The 21,179-nt window shown below is 42.4% G+C and overlaps 1 protein-coding gene across 12 annotated transcripts in view; it reads left to right on the top strand.

Moving 5' to 3' along the window:
• The window catches only part of MAP4 (microtubule associated protein 4), a 421,944-nt gene that overhangs the window by 207,625 nt on the left and 193,140 nt on the right, over positions 1 to 21,179 (top strand). For 11 of the 12 annotated variants that reach the window (XM_033931948.1, XM_033931947.1, XM_033931950.1 and 8 more), the window contains exons 6-8: positions 753 to 839; positions 7,213 to 7,329; positions 9,613 to 9,717. In XM_033931948.1, coding sequence (XP_033787839.1) covers positions 753 to 839; positions 7,213 to 7,329; positions 9,613 to 9,717 — 309 coding nt within the window. The remainder of the gene's footprint in view (positions 1 to 752; positions 840 to 7,212; positions 7,330 to 9,612; positions 9,718 to 21,179) is intronic. The other variant, XM_033931952.1, reaches the window with a different exon arrangement.

The raw sequence follows: 21,179 nt of genomic DNA, 5'->3' as shown, positions 1-21,179 counted from the left end.
CATCAAGTCCGGTGATCCGCACACACGGAGGCCCCGCCAGGTGTGCCCTGGCATGGATCAAGTCCCCATGTCACTGTATGCTTCCCAAGGGAGATGTGCACCTAATATACCCTTACCTGTGTCACTCTATGCCACTCCTAAGGAGATGCAGATATCAGTCCCACCACTCCACCGCTGTAGATTGTTCCAATGCGGAAAGAATCACGTGGAAACCCTCATCATAGGTCTCAACATATTATATTTTTATCGTTTTTCATTTTTCATTTTATCTAATTATATTCTGTTATAATACCCAATCTTAAATACTTTTAAATTAGTATAAAAAATACTTAAATATTATCATAAATCACTTATCTCAGCCAGCCTTGATACAGGAGTAGTAACCCAACATGTTTCGCACATTACCGTGCTTTTTCAAGGGGATCCCGAGGCTGATTCTGTCAGGATGAGAGTAAAAGGGGATACTCGGGAGTAACCTAAGGGACTTTCTTTACAGTAAGGATGGTGGATGAAAGGAACAGCTTTCTGGGGAGTTGATGGTATCTAAAACTAAGAAAGCATAGGACAAGTAGAAGCTAATTGAGGGGGAAAGGGCTTGTAGAGCAAAGCAGTTGGTATTGATGAGCAGACTGACTGGTCTTCGCGCTGCCATTGATTTTCTATAAAATTAGAGATGGTGTTCAGTAAATTTTCTAGCTAAAACCGACTTCAGTACTTTACAGGTGTGGTAAATCTTTACACCTCTATTTCAGATACCTTTGACTTGAACACAGAAGATGATTACAGGAAGACTAGACCTGCTTTCACAAAGAACTTTGGTACTTCAGAGGAAATTACTGGTATGATAAATGTCTGTATAACTATGGGAAATGGTGACTAAAGGGTAGTGGAACCAAAGTGTTGAGAAGGCAGTTTTTTATTTCATGGGTCCATAAGCAGCCTGAAAATGTTACATGTTTGAACTTTTGTAACTTTTTTTTTTTCCTTTCACACACACAAAGGCTTGGTGCTTTGGTCTGTTGTATGAGAATTACAAGTTGCTCTAATAGAATTAATTAAAACCTCACTTTTTTGTTTCTTCTGGCTTTGGTTACCCTTTCCCAGAAGCTGATTTTTGCTAAGCGCAAATTTGACCACGTCTCCCCACTACTTACCAATCTTCACTGGCTCCCAGTACTTTCCAGAATTCATTTCAAATGCTCCTGCCTGGCTTTCAAGATCATTCACGGCATCCTTCTGCCCCTAATCCCTCTATCCTTCCTCGCCCTGACGCCTGCTACAACCAGATCAGCCCACAGACATAAACTATCCTTCCCCTCTCTACATGGCATCCTCCACGCAGGTAAAATGGGAAGATCCCTCCTCTCCAAAATCATGGGCCTTTGGAACGATCTCACTATCCCGCTGCGGAACCTGGGCTCCCTCCAACTATTCCGAAAACAACTGAAAACCTGGCTTTTCTCTAACATATAACATCTCTTCTCCTGTTTACATCCCCTCTTTTTATATGCTTTTGTAAATCCTTCTCCTCTCTCTTCCTATATTTTTAAGCTTTGTAAACTGTGTCAAGCTCCACTTCCGTGGAGATGATGCGGTATATAAACTTAAGGCTTAGTTTAGTTTAGTTTAGAAGTGATTGCATACCCACTGTCAATATTATTCGTGTCTAAGGGCCTGTTTTACAAAGCCATGCTAGCGTCTGCTGCGCGGCAACAGCCCCAAAGCCCTTTAAATCTCTATGGGCTTCGGGGCCATTACCGCACTGCAGCCGCTAGCGCGGCTTTGTAAAACAGGCCCTAAGTATTTATAGGATTGACAACTAGCCAGTGCAACGGTTTCTAGTGAGTAATAGATTTTTGACAGAATTGCAGCATAAATTATCAGTAAGCCTGTGCACCACTTCTTACACCGACTTCAGAAAATCACTGAAGACCCGTCTCTTTAACAAATTCTAATTCCCAATTCTTGCCCAATCCCCCTCAGCTATCCTCATCCCAATCCCCAATTCTCTTGATTTTAGATTAACTCATCCTTCTTCCCATTTGTAAAGGTGTTCCACCCAAATTGTTTTCCCCTGCACCCCAATTTCTGACTAGATACTTCCTTTTCATTCAAACCATCTTGGTTCTCTTCCATTTGCAATTTGTATCCCAGAAAGTACTTTTTCTGTTCCCCTTACATCTCATACATCTCATACACTCATTGTATGTATCTTGTTGTAAACATCTCATACTCTCATTCTATGTAACTTGTTGTAAATCGCTTTGAACTTATGGTATAGCGGTATATAAGAAATAAAATTATTATTATTATTATTATATTGTAGTCTGCTCTGTGCTGATGCTATTTCCAGGGTTGAACGATTTTAGCTGTATGACTTAGAGCTGTACTGCATAACATATTTACTAGTAGACTATATACAAATAATGAAAAATATTTGTCTGAATACAAATACCGAATACAAATAATGGAAACTACTACTATCCATTCAGTCATGCCCATCTCTTGGATACTCTATAGTCCTTAACATAACATCATACTTATAAACTGCGTAACCGTAAGTTCAACACGGTTAACAAAGATTAATAATAAAATAACATAAGAAACGTATAGCTTAATTCGCCAGATACTTTGAGAAAAGATACGTTCTCAATAGAGTTCTAAAATGTTTATATGCAAAACTGTTTATTGGTCAAAAGCACAATCAAAAAACAACAGACAAAATAATACAGCCTAGACCAAATTTTTCAAAACCATAAAACCTCCCCCACCCCCCAACCAAAAGAAATAAAAAAAATAACTGAATATAAAGAAATAAAAGGCATGGAGCAGCAGAAGAGCAAATGTCACAAACAATCAAATATTCAATACATGGCTATGAGCATACTCGGTCAAAGAGGCCCAGAAAGGCTCCCAAGTAAGTTGTAATTGATGGCCCTTAACAGAGTCCATCTCAGAAATGTCACAACGCTCCATCTTCAATTGAGAAATCATCAAGGAACGCCATTGTGCCAAGGTAGGAGGATCTAAAATGTTTATAAGAGCAAGCACTGCGCAACAATGATCAAAATTCCCTATCATAGAGAGCAGCTTGGAATGCTAGTGTATGTTCCAAAGATTTCTTACTCTTACATCCTTGAGCTGATGGGAAAATAAACAAAGCGTTTGATCCTCTTCTATTAGTCATATAAATTGGAGCAATACCGTATACAACTTTGTAGCAAAGACAACCCAACTTAAACAAAACGTGAGCCTCTACCGGAAGCCAGTGCAACTCGCAGTAGAAGGGTGTCACATGATCATATTTCTTTAGGCCATAAATAAATTTTACCGCCGTATTCTGAAGTAATCTAAGCCTAGCCATCTCTTTCTTAGAGCGAGCTAAACAGACTATATTACAATAGTCGAGAAGACTCGGCAACAATGATTGAACTAAAAGTTTAAAAGCAGAAAACTCAAAATATGGTTTTATGGTATGCAGCTTCCTTAATGTATAATAACCCTTTTTTACCACCATATCTACTTGCTTTTTCATGGTCAAATGTTGATCAATAACGACTCCCAGTATTTTAATCGTTGGATTAATTATATAGCTTTTTCACAGCTTCTCTCAATTGCTTGATCATTCCCGTTTCATTCTTGATAGCATCCAGCCAGATACCGTGTTTATTTCAGTAGGATTTAGCACAGTAGGGCCAAATCCGAATAAAACATTTGGGGCACTATTGGGTACAGCTCTAGGAATGCATTTCTGGGGGGTGTCCATTTATTTGTGTCTCACTAGAGCAGGGCTGTGGAGTCGGAGTTGAGGAGTCGGAGTTGGAGGAAATTTCGGGTACCTGGAGTCGGAGTCAGAAGTACAAAAAACTGAGGAGTCTGAGTCGGAACATTTATCTACCGACTCCATTTTTGAACTTGGCATACCAATCACGAGCGATTCTTTCAGCTATAGCACCCACTATATACACAGCACAAATGTTGCGAGCAGCTTCTGCGGCCTTAGAACCTTGATTAAAAGCAAAAAGAAGGTGGTGTCGAAAATGCTCATTTCTCTCAACTTGACATTCCATTTTAACGATCTGAAAATTAACCAGTGCTGTGGAGTCGGAGTCGGAGGAAATTTCGGGTACCTGGAGTCGGAGTCTGAAGTACAAAAAACTGAGGAGTCGGAACATTTATCTACCGACTCCACAGCCCTGCACTAGAGTGTAGGGTGTGCTTGTGCAGGAAGATAGGGGAACATAGCTTTGCAGGAGTTGCAAACTTGAAGCAAAAGAGCAGAGATGCAGGAACTTGAAAGACAATGGCACCTGAGGAGCCCAGCACAAATAGGAAGAGCTCCAGCTTGCAGGAGCTGAGTTGAGAGAAGGAAAGAGGTGCCTCGAAGTAAAGGGAAAGCAATGGGAGAGTGCCTGGAAAGGAGGTGGGCTGAATGCTGAGGCTACCACACAATATTTTGAGTCTGTTATTGGATATTTGAACAGCACTACTAACTTAATGCCTTTGCACACTCTTTGAGTTTCACTGATGGTGCAGATGATCAGTCATAAAGAAATGCACTAGCATCACTATTAATTTTTGTCATGGGCCAGCCTGAGAAGATGGTGTGGATACCATTTTGAGCAGGCCAGAAGAGCTTTTTGTTTCCTCATTGTCCTGTCCCATTCTTGCTGCTAGTTGGGTTCAAGTTTAGTCAGATGTTGAGGATATGTAAATTTTTCCTCTTATTTACAATTTCTACAAAAACTCCGTATGAAAAATTAATGTATTTTTTAACTGGTATTTCATTTAAAAACTCAATAGCAATTCATAGGAAAACTTATCTTCAAAAGTGCTCTATCCTCCGGATGTGATTCAAATCTTAGTAGTCCACGTTATTCTTCCAGTGCTCCCGTCTTGCCGGCTTCCTCCTCTGTCTTGCTGCAGCGTTTGCGCGGCCCCAGAAACATTTTTTTCGGCCAATGCGGCCCAGGGAAGCCAAAAGGTTGGACACCCCTGATCTAAAACCATTTCGGAGTACAAGCAGATCATATACTGTCTCTTGCCTTGTGTTACCTATCTTATGTGCCAGGTTCACTATTAACGCATGATGGCACACAACAGGATTAGTTTGCTATGATACCCCCCTCTTTAAATAACACTTAGGTGAATGTCTGCAGGATAGTAAAACCCTGTCTGTATTGAGGCTTCACTTTAGCTTCTGAATGTGAGCACTGTCTTGTAATTTCTCTGCCATGGCACTTGAAATGAGCAAAAGACAATATTGGGTTTACTTGGGATTGTGATCATAACTGTGGTGATACACTTCCCCCTCCGTATTCGCGAGGGTTAGGGGCAGAGCCGGCCCGCGGATATTAAAACACCGCGAATAATATTCGGGCCGGTTCTGCCCCTAACCCCCGCTTCCCCTGACTATTTTAAGCCCTGAAAGCCCCCCCCCTTAAGCTTTACCTGGTGGTCTAGTGCAGGGGTGCCCAACGCGTCGATCGCGATCGACCAGTAGCTCAGGAAGGCAACGCGAGTCGATCGCGGAGCCTATCCCGGGCTCTGTGATAGACTCGTGTTGCCGTCCTGATCTACGGGCCGATCAGCCTTCCTCTCCAGTGTTCTTTCTCCCTAGGGCCTTTTAGCTGGGCGATCCGCCCAGCTGTCATCTGCCGCTGCTGAACAAAAAACCGGCTTGGAGATTTCAGCCCGTAGCGAACTTATGCTCCGGGCTCTAACGTGTGCGTGCCGGCTTCTCTTCTCTTCCCTCCGAAACCGGAAGTTATGTCCGGGGGGGTGGAGGGAGAAGGGAAGCCGGCACGCACATGTTGAGAGCCCTGAAGCAAGCTAATGCGGGAGACAGGTTAGTGAAGCATTTGTTCTTCTTCCTGCCGGGTCCTGCCTACTTTCTGTTTCCGCGAAGGCAGGACCCGGCAGCATTTCCCCTAATAGGTTGATCACGATCTTGGGCTGATCAGCCTTCCTCTTCCCGACGGAAGAATTGACGTCGGGGAGAGGAATGCTGGTTGGCCGAAGCAGGGAGAGCTTGGGGCCTGTTATTGGTGGCATTTGGGTCCTGGTCCCCGATGGCAATGGCAGTGGCAGTGGCTTGGGGGAGGGCAGGGAGAAAGAAAGAAAAAGGTCAGGCAGGGAGACAGAAGGAAAGAAGAGAAACAGAAAAAAATGAAAGGGAGGCAGAGAGAAAGAAAGGGCAGGGAAGAGGAAGGAAAAGTTGGGGGAAGGAATGAGGTCTGGAGGAGAGGAAGCATACAGGCTAAAAGAAGGGAAGAAAGATTGTATGCACAGTCAGAAGAAGAAAGTGCAACCAGAGACTCATGAAATCACCAGACAAGGTAGGGAAAATGATTTTATTTTAAATTTAGTGATCAAAATGTGTCTGAATTTATATCTGCTGTCTATATTTTACACTAAGGTCCCCTTTTACTAAACCGCAATAGAGGTTTTTAGCGCAGGGAGCCTAGGAGTGTCGAGAGCAGCGCTGGGCATTCAGCGCAGCTCCCTGCACTAAAAACTGCTAACGTGGTTTAGTAAAAAGGGAGGGGGGTATATTTGTCTATTTTTGTATGGTTGTTACTGAGGTGATAGTGCATAGAGTCATCTGCTTTGACCTCTTTGAAAACCCTGGAATAGGAATGATGATTAACATTTTCTATGCGTACAGTGTGCGTTGTGTTTTTTTAAAATTTTATTGTTGGTAGATCATTTTGACTTGGTCATTTAAAAAGTAGCTCGCAAGCCCAAAAAGTGTGGGCACTCCTGGTCTAGTGGGTTTTCAGGAAGGAGCGATCTTCCCACGCTCCTGCCCCGTGCAGATCGCTCACAGGAAATGGCTGCTTTGAGCTCTCGTAGTCTCTTGAGCCATTTCCTGTGAGTGATCTGCATGGGGCAGGCGCGTTGAAAGATCGCTCCTGCCCCAAAACCCCCCTAGACCACCAGGTAAGGCTTAAGGGGGGGGCTTACAGGGCTTAAAATAGCCTGAAAAATAGTGAATCCGTAGATACGGAGTTCGCGAATACGGAGGGGGAAGTGTACTGTCATCTTTGATTGTTGTATACTTAAACCAGTAATGTATATATAAGGATTTGTGCACCAGTTAACTGTATAAAAATAGTTTTTATTTAAATTCTTTTTGAAGGAGAAAATACATTTAGGTGTGAATAATTTTAAGATTAGCATCACCGGTGACGTGTTCCCTGTCTTCTATAGGTGCAGTTGTACCTGAGGAAGAATGCCTTCTAGACGCTACTTATGCTCCTGCCGAGATAGACACTGCTGCTCTCGTTTCCCAAGATCCAGTTTCAGAAGCTCAGCTAATCGCTGCAGGTATTGTGAACTATTAAACAGATTCCTAAGATAGTCTAGATTTTAGGAACAAGAGTCTCTAGGCTTATTTGGGGGGCGGGGGATGGCCTCATTGGTCAAACAACCAGCAACCCACTTGAATGATACTGCTACTTAACTCATGAAAGAACTCCCTTCCTTACCCCATCTCACAATGTCTTCCAGATTCCTACCATTAGAGAGGATGCACTAATCTTACCCACTGCTTCCCTCTTCTTTTACAAACAGGAAGAAGGTGCAGCAGCTACTGGAAACAAGGGGTCTATGCTGTCCCTACTGTTTCCAGCCAGAGGGCATTTTTAAGTAAAGATTTTTCTTTTAAGGAATATCGTATATACTCGAATATAAACAGCGATTTTTGGGCCAAATAAATGGCCCAAAAATGGGGGTCTCAGTTTATATTTGAGTCTACTACCGTAGTTTAAAAAAATATCCAAATTTAAGCCTACCAGGCTAAGGGGAATGGAGTCACGGGCAGGTCCGACATGCAAGGCAGGCAGCTGATTCCTCCTGGCGGTGGCTGCGGCAGTCCTCTGTGTTGTTTGCCGGCTACTAGGAGGAGGGGGGAGTTGAGGAGTCAGTGACACATCCGGATTGTGAGCAGCCCTACCTTTGGTCCTGCTCCTGCTAAACCGGCTGGCAATAACGAAGCCGGATGCCGCGATGTCCTTCTCTCTTGCTAAATTGCTAAAGGCTCTGCCGGTTTCAGCCCTACCCCCCTCTGAAGTTACTTCCTGATTTTAAGGGGCGGGATAGGGACTGGCAGAGCCTATGCAATTTAGCAAAAGAGAAGGACATCGCGGCATCTGGCTTTGTTATTGTCAGCTGGTTTAGTGGGATCAGGACAGAAGGGCAGGGCTGCTCACAATCCAGATGCACTGCTGACTCCTTACTCCCGGCGACTGGCAAGCAGCATAAATGGAGGAAAACTGAAAGGAAAAGATTAAAGTCAGAAATGAATGTAGGAGAGGATATGAAGACAGGAATGAGAGAAAAGGCAGGCAGACTGCAGACCCTGGAAAGAAAATTAAGAAAAGAGAGAAGAAAGCAGAAACTGGGATAAACATGAATAAAATGACCAGACAACAAAAGTAGAAAAAAATCATTTTATTTTTAATTTCATGAACAGAGAATGCAGTTTTACTGTAAATTTACACTACTTTCTTTTTATTTTCCAAAGTGTAGCGTGCTGTTTCTTTTTCTCTGGTGTTGAGCTGCATATGGATTCTCGAGGTTTAAGTTTGATTTTTGTCTACATTTATTTAAGTTTGTGGTTGCCCGTAGTTGCGTTTTCCTATGTAGGGGCCTTGTGAATGTTCGCTTTGGGATATATTCATCACAGATATTTGTATTATGTTTAGTGACTTGCAAGGTAGCTGATAGGGAGGGTGAGCAGTCTTTATAGATTGGCTCACCAGGATAACACAAATTTCTAATCTCGGTTTATATTCAAGTCGGCCTTTTTTCCTCTTCTTTGGAGGGATAAAAAGGATACCTTGGTTTATATTTGGATCGGTTTATATTCAAGCATATATGGTATAGGGGACATGATCGAGACGTTCAAAATACTGAAAGACATCGATAAAATAGAGCAGGAAAATAAATTATTTACATTGTCCAACGTGACACGGACAAGAGGACATGGTTTGAAGCTAAGGGGGGACAAGTCTAGGACAAATGTCCGGAAGTTCTGCTTCATGCAGCGAGTGGTAGACGCCTGGAATGCTCTCCCAAAGGAGGTTATTAAGGAATCCACTGTGCTAGGATTCAAAGGCAAATTAGATGCACATCTCCTTACGAGAGGCATAGAGGGATATGGGTGACTAAAACTACATCAGGTGTATACCTGACTGGGCCTCCGCGTGTGCGGATCGCCGGACTCTATGGACCATGGGTCTGATCCGGAGATGGCAGTTCTTATGTTCTTATATATACATCCATTGTACTGTTGCTTTCTGGGGCAAAATGCAAACATGGCTGTTTGAGATTGGATTTATTCCTAGAAAACTTATTTTCTGGTGTTGGTTTGAAATTACCTTTCAGTCTTTAGAGAAAGGTGAGAGAAAATATAAAACCTGTGAGGAGAAGGCAGGTTCTCTTAGCCATCAGGATGGCCTCCACTGCCTTTCTCTAGTGCTAAAACGGTAGATGAGAAAATGCAATATCATGCTCCATTGCCTAATGACCTTCTTGGGGGTTTCAACCCTGCCTATAAGCTAGTGCCATGAGACGCCCTGAGAAAACTATGATTTTGTTTTCCTAAAGCGACCACGGAAGAGGCAGCATTTGAGGCAGATTGGCTGGAAGCTCAGAGACGCCATGTGGAGGGAGCAGAAACGCTTATTGAAGAGGCATCGGAGACGGTCACAGGTAACAATACTGGAGCGTTCAGATTCCTAGCCTGAGGCTGTGTGCAGAAAGTCTCCTGCAGATGAAAGTTTGCTAGTGAAACTACCAGGAGCTTCAATTCAGGCCAGAGGCGTAGCCAGAAATTTTTTTTTAATTGGGAGGCGCCTAATTTCCTCTCGGCTCTGCTTGCAGAGATGCTTAAGCCCCACCAGCCTAAGATTCACCGTCTAAGCCCTCCAGCTGTGCTGCCTGAGCAGCAGGGAAGTTGGCAGGATGCTTCAGCCTCTGACGCCGGTACTTTCGCGCATGCTCAGTTCAGTGCATGGACTAAGGCATGAATGGAAGTGCCAGCATTGTCAACTGGAAATAAGCAAAACGGATCACTTCAAACTCAGTCCAACCCACAATATAAAAAAGGGGGTTTCTATGGATAGTGAAAATCAATTGTTCAAAAGAAATTTTCACAAACTAATGTAAATAGCTCATGTAACGCTCAGTGTGACATAAATGACATCAAGCTGTTTACACGGCAACCCAAATTTACAAATAAATACATTCCCAAGTAATATATTGACTAGGAGGTTGAAGTATCAGAAAAGACACTAATTCAGTACATAGAACCTTATATAACATTTATGTTATTTCAAGTCGTTATCCTGGAATTAGAATTTGCCATATAATTTACTTCACACCTCCTTCCCACCCTTCAATCTCCTAGTCAATATATTACTTGGGAATGTATTTATTTGTAAATTTGGGTTGATGTCATATATGTCACAGTGATATTAACATGAGCTATTTACATTAGTTTGTGAAAATTTATTTTGAACAATTGATTTTCACTATCCTTAGAAACCCTCTTTTTTTATTAAGCATTGTCATCTGGAGCACACTGCTGACTTCTGCTGCTTGGCCAACAAATTTTTTTTTTTGGGGGGGGGGAGCTGACAGGGCATGAGCATCCCAACCTAACTGCAATTGCAACTGGTGCTGCAATTTTTGAAAGGGGAACCTGAGCCCAAACTGGAGGCTCCTCCTTCCCCCCAGTGGCCATGACCCTGGTTTAGGCAATGACTTTTAAGGGTGCACTTTATTTGCAAATAATGTAGAAAATTATTACCACCGCCCCCCTCCCTCCCCAATGGAATAGTATATATTAAAGAAAAATGGGGAGACCCAATGATCCACAGTGAAAACAATCCACCGATGAAAACAAAAAAACTGTGAATATAGATATTCTGGAGATAATTTATTCTACACTAACATATAAAAACATGAAAATTCAATTTAAAAAGTACAATGATAAAAAATACAGAGATAAAAATCCAACCGGACCCTACACGATCCTTTTTTTGGTGAACGCGCCTTCCTCAGGGGTCCAATGGTTTGTAAACTCACATATAAAGAATTGGACTGAAAACAGTCTATTGTCTTTAAACGTTCTCTGTGGCTTCTATCTCACCAACCTCTGCCTGGGCTGGTAGCCAGGAGGTAGACTGTGGCTTCCTGATTCTCTGGGCTTGCAATCTGTGGCTTGCAACCTGCTGACTGGCTCTGGCATGCTGGGTTGGGAGCAGGTGTGTACTCTAAGGCTGGTTCTCCAATTGCTTCTGGAGCTGACTCCCATGCTTTGAGAAAACTACTCCATTTTCATTCACTGCAAGATGCTGATTGGTCCTCCCAGGCAGAGGTTGGTGAGATAGAAGCCATAGAGAATGTTTAAAGACAATAGACTGTTTTCAGTCCAATTCTTTATATGTGAGTTTGCAAACCATTAGACCCCTGAGGAAGGCACGTTCGCCGAAACATGGACCGTGTAGGGTCCAGTTGGATTTTTATCTCTCTATTTTTTATCATGCACTTTTTTAATTGAATGTTCATGTTTTTCTATGTCGGTGTATAATAAATTATCTCCAGAACATCTATATCCACAGTTTTTTTTATTTTTGTTTTCATCGATAGTATATATTAAAACAGGAATCAAATTTAGGTAAGAATTTTTTTCACTTTTAAAAACAAAAAAGCCTGTTCCTTGTGTCTTTTATTTCAAAGTGAATGTACATTTTTACTGGTTTACTTAGGAATACAGTGCCTTTCTCAAGAAAAGCTAAAAATTGGTGTCTTTAGGTATCCTCATTCTGCACTTTTGGTAGCCAGTTGCCCAGAATTATTAAGGCCCAGATTCTATAAATGATACCTAAATTTAGGCACTTAGGTCGGCGCACCTAGCCAATCTAGGTGCCTAACTTAATTTTCTTAATTGGCTTAATCAGCACTAATAATTGAAAGCACCCTTAAAACGATCAAAAACTTTTAATTAGCTGGTAGATGGCGTACCACTTTGAGGTAGGCGTCTACACTGAAATGCCCATCAGCAAATAGGCATGGTTAGGGGTGGATTTTGGGCATGGTTTAACTTAGGTACCTAATTTCGGTGCACTTAAGAAAACCCTGGCCTAAACGGCAGTGCGCCTAAGGACTCAACGCCCACTGGTGCCTAAGACTGCTCATGCGCCACTAGGCATGATTCTTTAAACAGGGCCTAGGAGTTAGGCGCCGTTTACTGAATCAGAGCCTTAGTGAGCAGTAAAGGATTTTCAAAAACAAGTGATGTCTGAGGTGTTGCAGGGGACTGTGGACAAACCAGCTTGCTCTGGGAGTGGTACCATTTTAATGCAATACTGATCATGTGAGACAAATGCCACATGCTTGTGGTTTGACGGCCATGTTAAGGTCTGTATGAAGTTCTGTGGCGTGGCTGCATCTTGGGACCAGGGTAGTCAGGACTGGTACAGAAAGAGGGATGGGAACACATTGGGAAGAATAACCCGAACCACAGTTATCAGATGCTAGGGTACACCTTGGGGGGTTTGGCCAAAGAAAAGGATTTGGGTGTCATCGTAGACAATGCGATGAAACCTCGTATGAGGAAAGACTAAAAAGGGTAGGGCTCTTACAGCTTGGAAAAGAGACGGCTGCGAGGAGATATGATTGAAGTCTGCAGAATCCTGAGTGGAGTAGAACGAGTACAAGTGAATCAATTTTTCACTCCGTCAAAAATTACAAAGACTAGGGGACATTCGATGAAGTTACAAGGAAATACTTTTACGCATTGCCAGTGGTTGCGGTAAGAGCGGATAGCGTAGCTGGTTTTAAGAAAGGTTTGGACAGTCCTGGAGGAAAAGTCCATAGTCTGTTATTGAGAAAGACATGGAGGAAGCCACTGCTTGCCCTGGATCAGTAGCATGGAATGTTGCTACACTTTCGGTTTTTGCCAGGTACTAGTGACCTGGATTGACCACCCTGAGAATGGGCTACTGGGCTCGATGGACCTTTGGTCTGACCCAGTTAGGCTATTCTTATGTTCTTATGGGGTTATTTCTGTGTTGATTATTGTTTTGGGGGGCATATGAGGTGGCTTCCTGTATGTTTCTGGCCACAGATGGTAGAAGTGAACAAATAGATATCCAGCATTTACAAAAATTGTACCCTGCCTTATCTAGTCTAAGTTATCATACTTCATAAACCAAACTAATTGAAATAACTAAAACAAGGTTTTCAAATCTAACTGCCTCTAAAATCATTGCTGGTGTGTCAGTTTATTCTAATTTAAAAAAAATAAAATAAAAATACTACTTGGGAAAAAGTTGCCTGAATAGTTTTTCAAAAGAAATTAAAGCCTAATCACAATGTAATTTCTCTTAGCTCCTGGGGAAGTGAATTCCACAATTCTTGTGCTACAGAAAAAATTTCGGCATGTGAGTCTCAATATTGAACCTGTCAAAAATGAGGTACCTCAAGTAAACCTTTATTCATGAAACAAAACTAATGAGGTCTATAAATGTGTAGAGAAACATACTTGAAGGTGCCTCATTACTCAGGGCCCAGTGAATTCAGGGTGGATTTGATTTAAATCAAATCGATTTAAATCACTAGTCAGACTTGATATAAATCATGCCCATGACAACATGAGTGGATTAATGGAATGCATTTACAAAAATTTTTAAATTTTACATGATTATACTGCATGCTACATAATTAAAAACTAATTCTTCTTTCATGATTATTAACCTTTGGATTATAATCTTAAATAGTAGATTTTTCCTAAAAAAAACCAACAAAACATTCTATTAAAAAAATCTAAAAAAGAAATCATTGATTTTTATCCACCCTGCTTAAATTTAATCCACCGAATGATAGGAAGGCAATGTAAGCTTATTAGCACTGGTATAAAATGTGACTGTCTCTGGGAAAAGATTACTGAAATAGTGGATCCAAAATGTTAAGTGTCCAAGCTCTTCATGTACCTCAACAGAGCCCTGCCATGTTTGCAGAGTGGGCCTTTTCACTGGATTTTATTTGGCTCCTCTGGAAGGTGTAGTCCTCAGATCCCTACTCGTTTGATGCTGCTGGTGGGCGCACTGGGGCTTTTTTGGTCTGTTGCACTTGAACCCTCTTGTCTGGCTATGCCAGACCTCGATTGCAGTAGTTGCCATGCAGGTATTATAATTCTTCTGTCTCCTGCCACTGTCTTTAGCTGATGTCTTTGCTGAGACTGGTCTCCTTGGCTGCCCTGAGCGTTCGAAATTGGGATGCTGACCCTTCTTTGCAGATTTTTAAGCAGGCTCCTGTCCACCTCTTTACAGAGCTCCATTTGGATTCTCCATTTTTCATTTCTCAGGCTTTGGTCCTGGACCGTTCTCCTGTTCCCTCTTTTCCATTCAGTCCATAGCTCCTTGGTCTGGTTTCAGAACAATGTGATACCCTGGAAAGCTCTTTCCGATCTTCTAAGGCTATGTCTATGCTTTATCACCTAGATCCTGGTTTTCGGCAGGTTTGAACAGCCTGAGGTAAGCGCGCAGCCCTCCCTAGTGATGGGGGAGTGAGGTTTAACGGGACTCAGGATCGCAGGGTGGATGTTAATGTTACAAAACATTCTTTTCTAGCGGCATCTTCAGGTAGCTGAACAGTAGTAGCCACTTCTTTTATGGCTTATGCCTGACATTCTGGCCATCTGTGGAGGTGCGTGCCTCTCCTCCACTGGTGATGGTTGGTGTGGATTAGGTGATCTCATTCGAGTTCTTAGTACATGCTCTGCTTGTGCATGCCAGACTCTTTGGATCTATCTTTGGACTGAGGACGCTGCCTCAATGATCACCTTCAGTGGACATCTTTTCAATGGCCAGCTTCTTGTTGGTCTAAGTCTGGATGACCTATACAGATGTTGCCGAGCGCTGCCCTAAGTCGCTCCCTGTGAACAAGTTTGTTTATGTTTATTAAAAACTTTCTATACCGCATAACAGCCTAAAAAAGGATCCAAGCGGTGTACAATATTTAATACACATTCATCAAGAAAGGGACTCCATTTAAAAATAGGATAGAAAAGAGTAAAAGCAAAAGTTAAATTTATTATTTTTTTTTTAAATCCTAAAATACAAACAATCGAAATCTCCATAATAATAATAATTCCTTTTTTTTTTGTTCAGAAAATTTTATTGATTTTCTTGGAAAAAGAAAACGTTACAAACAGTGGAAATTCTTCCAAAAGGGAAGCACATGGTAACAAGTATTAACACATGCCAAGTATATCAAATTGCTTAAAATAGGTATAAAATACATATGTAGCAAGGGTAAATGATTAGTACTACAGAACAAAATATAATAGCATAGAGATTCAATGCAATAGGTATGATGATTATCAATACAATAACAGAAGTACAAGTTATGAGATATGAAATGTATACCATAAAAAATGAAGGGAAGAATTTATACAGTACAATAATAGGTGTAAGGTTAGATGAAAGAGGAGAACATCAAAAGTCCAGTTTACAATATTCGAGGAGTAAGGGACCAGGTTTTGGTATAAGAGATTATCGAATTATGACGTTCAGCAATGTGACGTATAAATTTAATATATAAACAAACAGAGTTCCACCAGTGATTAATTTCTAGTTTCGAGAAGTCTTTCCAGTTTTGGAGGATAATCTTAATAGCAATGAACAACAAAGTTATCAAGAGGCGATCATGATGCATGGATAATGGGGAGGATAGTGCCAGTGAACCAATGATTAAAATATCAAAGGAGAAAGGATCAGATATATGAAATATTTTAGTGATCATTGTCCAAACTGCAGACCAAAATGCAAAAACATGGGGACAAGCATAAAGCATATGGTAAAGTGAGCCGTCATGTGATTTACATGTCCAACAACAGCCATCATTGGACCTAGCTAATTTGGCCGATTTGTTAGGGGTCCAAAATGCCCTATGATAAAGAAATAGGGCCGTTTGCAAATGTGAGGCTGAGCGTAAAGATTTTAAGAGTCTAGGCCAAATAGTTGACCAGGTATGTTCAGTGAATGACATTTGTAAAATCGTGTCCCATTTGGTTATGGAGTCTGATAGGGGATGATAACATTTGGATTGTATGAATTTATACCATTTGGATGATTGACCTTTAGAGAGGGAGAAAGAAAGTGTCATGGAGGGTAGGTCTGGTGATTTGTGTAGGGATGAGGGGGAAGAAAAGGCAGATTTGAGACAGTGGTGCAGCTGTACCCATTTGAATTATTGTGAGGGGGGAATTTGGCCATAATATCAGAGAATGAGATCCATTTGCCTTCCATAAGCAAGTATTCGAGGTTCCATATGCCCAGCTGTTGCCACGGTTTCCAAGCAACTATTTCTTTATTAATTTTTATTCTTGGATTGTTCCAATTCAGAGCTGAGATAGTCTGCCCATTTTTTATCAGAAATGGAATCTATATGATAAATAGCTTGCCAGGTGCTCAATATGATTGGGTTCGTTTTTGCGAATAAAGGAAGGGTTATGATTGGAGCAAACTGAAGGTAAAACGGGTCAGTGATAGTGTGTTCTAAATGTAACCATATGGGGAGTATGAGAGGAGAATTAAGATTCAGCCATACAGATCCTTGGGACTTTAGAAATGCAAAGTGATAATCTCAAAAATTGGGGAAATTAACACCTCCTTGATCTCGAGGACATTTCAGTTTTCTAAGTGCAATTCTAGGTTGTTTACTATGCCATAAAAAGTCAAAAAGAAGTTTTTCAATATGAGTGTATACAGAGTGAGGAAAAAGAATGGGTAGCATACTAAGGAGTAATCATCATGCGGATAGTGGAGAGTCTACCCCACCAGGAGAGATTAAGAGGGGACCATCTCCTTGTGCAAGTTTGAATGGTAGATATGAGAAAGTCGGTATTAAGCTGTAAGGTGGATTCAATAGAGGGTCCAAAATACAGTCCAAGATATTTAATTTTATTGGGGGACCATATAAAGCCCTGATTGATAGCTTCTGATTGTGTATCAATGCAGTTTAATGGTAGAATTTCTGATTTTGTGATGTTTAATTTGTAGCCAGAAATTGCAGAATATAATCAAATTTGTTCTAAAACATAAATGAAAGATTCTGGAGTAATATATAGAAGGACGTCATCAACATAAGCTGAAAGTTTGACAGAGAAGGAGTTTACTTGGAATCCTTTAATTCTAGAGTCATGTCTGATAGCGGTTAGAAGAGATTTGAGGGCAAGATTAAATAGTAAGGGAGATAGAGGACAGCCCTGTCGTGTTCCTCTAGTTGGGTGGAATGGTTGGGAGAGGTGGCCATTAATCATGATTTTCGTTTGTGGATGAGAATAAAGGACTTTGACCTAATAACAATAAAAACAAGCAATCAAATCTCAGTAAACCATAATAAATACATAGTTGTTTTTTTTTAATTGTTTTTCCATTTCAAAAAAATGAATCATTATATAAATACAGATTACAGTCCCAAACTCAATTACGGTAATGAATTTGAGAAAGCCAATTGCACTTTTAGGTGTCTTTTAGTTTATGTATGATTCTTCTTTTCTCAAATCTATGGGAAAATTATTCCATAAGAACTTGCAGCTACTGGGTCAGACCAGTGGTCCATCGTGCCCAACAGTCCGCAGTGGCCCCTAGGTCAAACACCAGTGCCCTGAGACCAGCCCTACCTGTATACGTTCCTGTTCAACAGGAGCCCGTCCCTGGAGGGTGTTTTCCCCTATAACAGCCTCCGGAAGAGCGTTCCACTCTCTGGGTGAAGAAGAACTTCCTTACGTTTGTACTGAATCTATCCCCTTTTAACTTTAGAGAGTGCCCTCTCGTTCTCCCTACCTTGGATAGGGTGAACAATCTGTTTTTATCTACTAAGTCTATTCCCTTCAGTATTTTGAACGTTTGGATCATGTCCACTCTGTCTCCTCTTTTCAAGGGAGAAGAGCCCCAGTTTCTCTAATCTTTCACTGTACGACAGGGGTGTCAAAGTCCCTCCTCGAAGGCCGCAATCCAGTTGGGTTTTCAGGATTTCCCCAATGAATATGCATGAGATCTATTTGCATTCACTGCTTTTATTGTATGCTAATAGATCTCATTCATATTCATTGGGGAAATCCTGAAAATCCGACTGGATTGCGGCCCTCATGGAGGGACTTTAACATCCCTGCTCTACGGCAACTCCTCCAGCCCCTTTACCATTTAGTCGCCCTTCTCTGGATCCTTTCGAGTGTCCTTCTTCATGTACGACCAGTGCTGGACGCAGTATTCCAGGTGAGGGTGTACCATGGCCCGGTACAGCGGCATGATAACCTTCTCTGATCTGTTTGTGATCCCCTTCTTAATCATTCCTAGCATTCTTTTCGTCACTGCCGCACATTGTGAGGACAGCTTCATCAACTTGTCGACCAGTACTCCCAAGTCTCTTTCCTGGGGGTCTCTCCAAGTACCGCCCTGGACATCCTGTATTCATGTGTAAGATTTTTCTTACCGACATGCATCACCTTACACTTATCCACATTGAACCTCATCTGCCATATCGTGGCCCATTTCTCAAGCAGAACTAGATAGAAGAACGCGCAATCTCTAGTTGACACAAGATGTGCCGTCGAGATATGAGGAACGACTACCCTATTGTCATTTAAAGATTGTAATAGACGTCTTGGGGCATAAAATAATAGCAAGTTGGAAAGATAAGAAGGCTGTAGCTGAAATAATGCTCTATGTGCCAACATCAAGATCTTAAATTTGATCCTAAATTCCATTGGTAAGCAATGAAATTTTAAATACAGAGGTGTCACATGATCACGAATATATGCACAGCCTAATAATCTAATTGCAGTGTTTTGCACTATTTGTAAACATTTCAACAGTCCCATCCCAATACCTGCATGTACTAAATTACCATAGTCTAACTTTGACAATACAAAGGCATGAATTAACGTATGCAATGATTTCTCATCTAAAAAAATCTCTAATAGCTCTAAGCTGTCTTAATTCCCCAAATCCTTTAGTAACAACGGATGAAACATGCTCCTCAAAAGTTAATCGATTATAATCCCCAATTATCTGAAGCTGTTTCGCTGGATTTTGGAAGAGGGTCGTAGTACTCTTCGTTTCTCCTGCAGGTGTCGGGGATATGCAGGTTTTTCCTCCCAGAGACATTCCCAAGGCTACGTCCACATTACAGCTGTTCCAGTTCCAGGAATCCTGAGGTTCCTGTGCAATGACTGCATCTTAAAAGCGCTGATGGGTCAGGCATGGCTTCCTCATCTCAAAGACTGACTTCTCAGTTTTGTCAGGAGTGGACTCAACTTTCATTGAACACTTGTTAGTCCTCCTTTGCCTGCCTCTAGCTTGGTTTCTGGACTCCGGCAAGTCGACCAGAACGGAGTCCAGGGTACGTGATACTCTGCAATGCCTCATAGACATTGAAATGCTAGAACCTGTTCTGGGACACGAAAGGGGGCTTAGGCAGATACTCTTTATACTTCATCATGCCAGAAAGGCTCGGAGGATTGGAGACCCATTCTGGATCTAAAGCCGGTCACCCGCTGCTTGCGAATTCCCTTTTTCCAAATGGACAGCGGAGTACACGGTGATAGCTGCTGTCTCTCCAGGAGAGTTTCTAGTGTCTTTGGATCTCACAGAGGTTTACCTCCATATTACAATCTACCTGGAGCATCACAGGTTTCTGCGTTTCCATGTTCTACAACAGCATTTCCAGTTCGCAGCTCTGCTTCTTGGCCTCACGATACCTCCGCACTTTCGTCAAAGTGATGGTAGTTGTGGCAGCTTTCCGCCAGCAGGGGGTCCAAGTCCACTGTTCCTGGGACAGCTGGTGATCCAGGCTCCAGCTCGTCAGGTGTCCGAAAGTGCAGCGGAGACTGTAGTGTCTCTGCTGCAGGTGTAAAGTTCAGGAAGAAACGCTTGCCGTCCTCCCAGTCCCTGGAGTTTCTGGGGCTTCTCTTCATCTCCAGACAGGGTCGTGAATTTCTTCTCAAGGCATGTAGACAGAAACTTCGATAACAGAATTCTCCTGGACCATCCGACTCTCTTGACCTGGTTTTATCTGCAGGTTCTGGGGTCTTGGGAGGTCTCCTTGGAGATGATTCCTGGGGCCAGAGCACCCATGCACTCTTTATGGGAGTCCCTCCTATTTTGGTGGTCTCAGAGCTTTCCCCTTCCGATGCTGTTCCCCTGGATGGTGCCATCTAGCAGTACTTGAGCTGGTGGCTTCAGGGGGAGGCTCTCGGCCAAGGTTGGTTGCTTTGGATTTCCGAGTGGATGATGTAAGACGGATGCCAACTTGTTGGGTTGCGGGGTCACTGCAAGGCCCGCTCCTTTCAGGGACAGTGGGCTCCTGGTCCGAAATGTTGGTTGACCAGTCTGGAATTTCAGGCAATTTGGCTGGCACTACTCACTTTCCAGCCCCTTTTGGAAGGACCAGCGGTGCAAGTTTCTTCATGCCACAGAGTGGCGTATATACATCACGAGGGAGCTCTAGTGCTCTCTCTTGGGCCAGAAAGATCATTCGCATTCCACTGGGCGGAAGCACATCTTCTGTCTTTCTCAGTGGCCCATGGGGCTGGAGTCGACAGTGTTCAGGCAGACTTCCTCGGCCAAAAGTTCCTAGACTCGGGAGCATGGACCTTCTTGCAGGAGGCATTCCATCTAATTGTACAGAGCTGGGAATAGCCCCAGAAGGACTTGTTGGTTTTGGCAGAGAACTCAAAGACCAGGCGCTTTTTTGGTCAAACAACAGCAAGTAAGCTAGGGCCAGGTACCTTGGTTTGGCTGTGTGATGATCCCTCTGTGGCCTCTGGTTGGTTGAGTCATCCGTCTGATTGCGACACATCCCGGCCTGGTGAGTAGTGGCTCCAAATTAGCATCATCGCCCGTGGTGTGCAGATCTTGTACGTCTTCATCGGGTTGAGACGCTCTGACTCTCTTCATTAATATCTTCTCAGGGACTTGTGTCCATGGAGAACCCGTGGCACTTTGGTCTTATGGCATGACTGCGTGCTCAGCCTTAATGAAGTGCAGTTATTTGGAGGTAGTTATCTCATCTCTTTTGCACTCGAAGAAACCATCTACTATAGGTTTTAATGCCAAAGCCTGAGAGGCTTTCCAACGGTGGTGTGCTAGGGTCCGGTAGAC

Source organism: Geotrypetes seraphini, chromosome 2 (assembly GCF_902459505.1).
Source record: "Geotrypetes seraphini chromosome 2, aGeoSer1.1, whole genome shotgun sequence".
Classification (NCBI taxonomy): Eukaryota; Metazoa; Chordata; class Amphibia; order Gymnophiona; family Dermophiidae; genus Geotrypetes; species Geotrypetes seraphini.
This window is presented reverse-complemented; position numbering and strand designations above follow the sequence as displayed.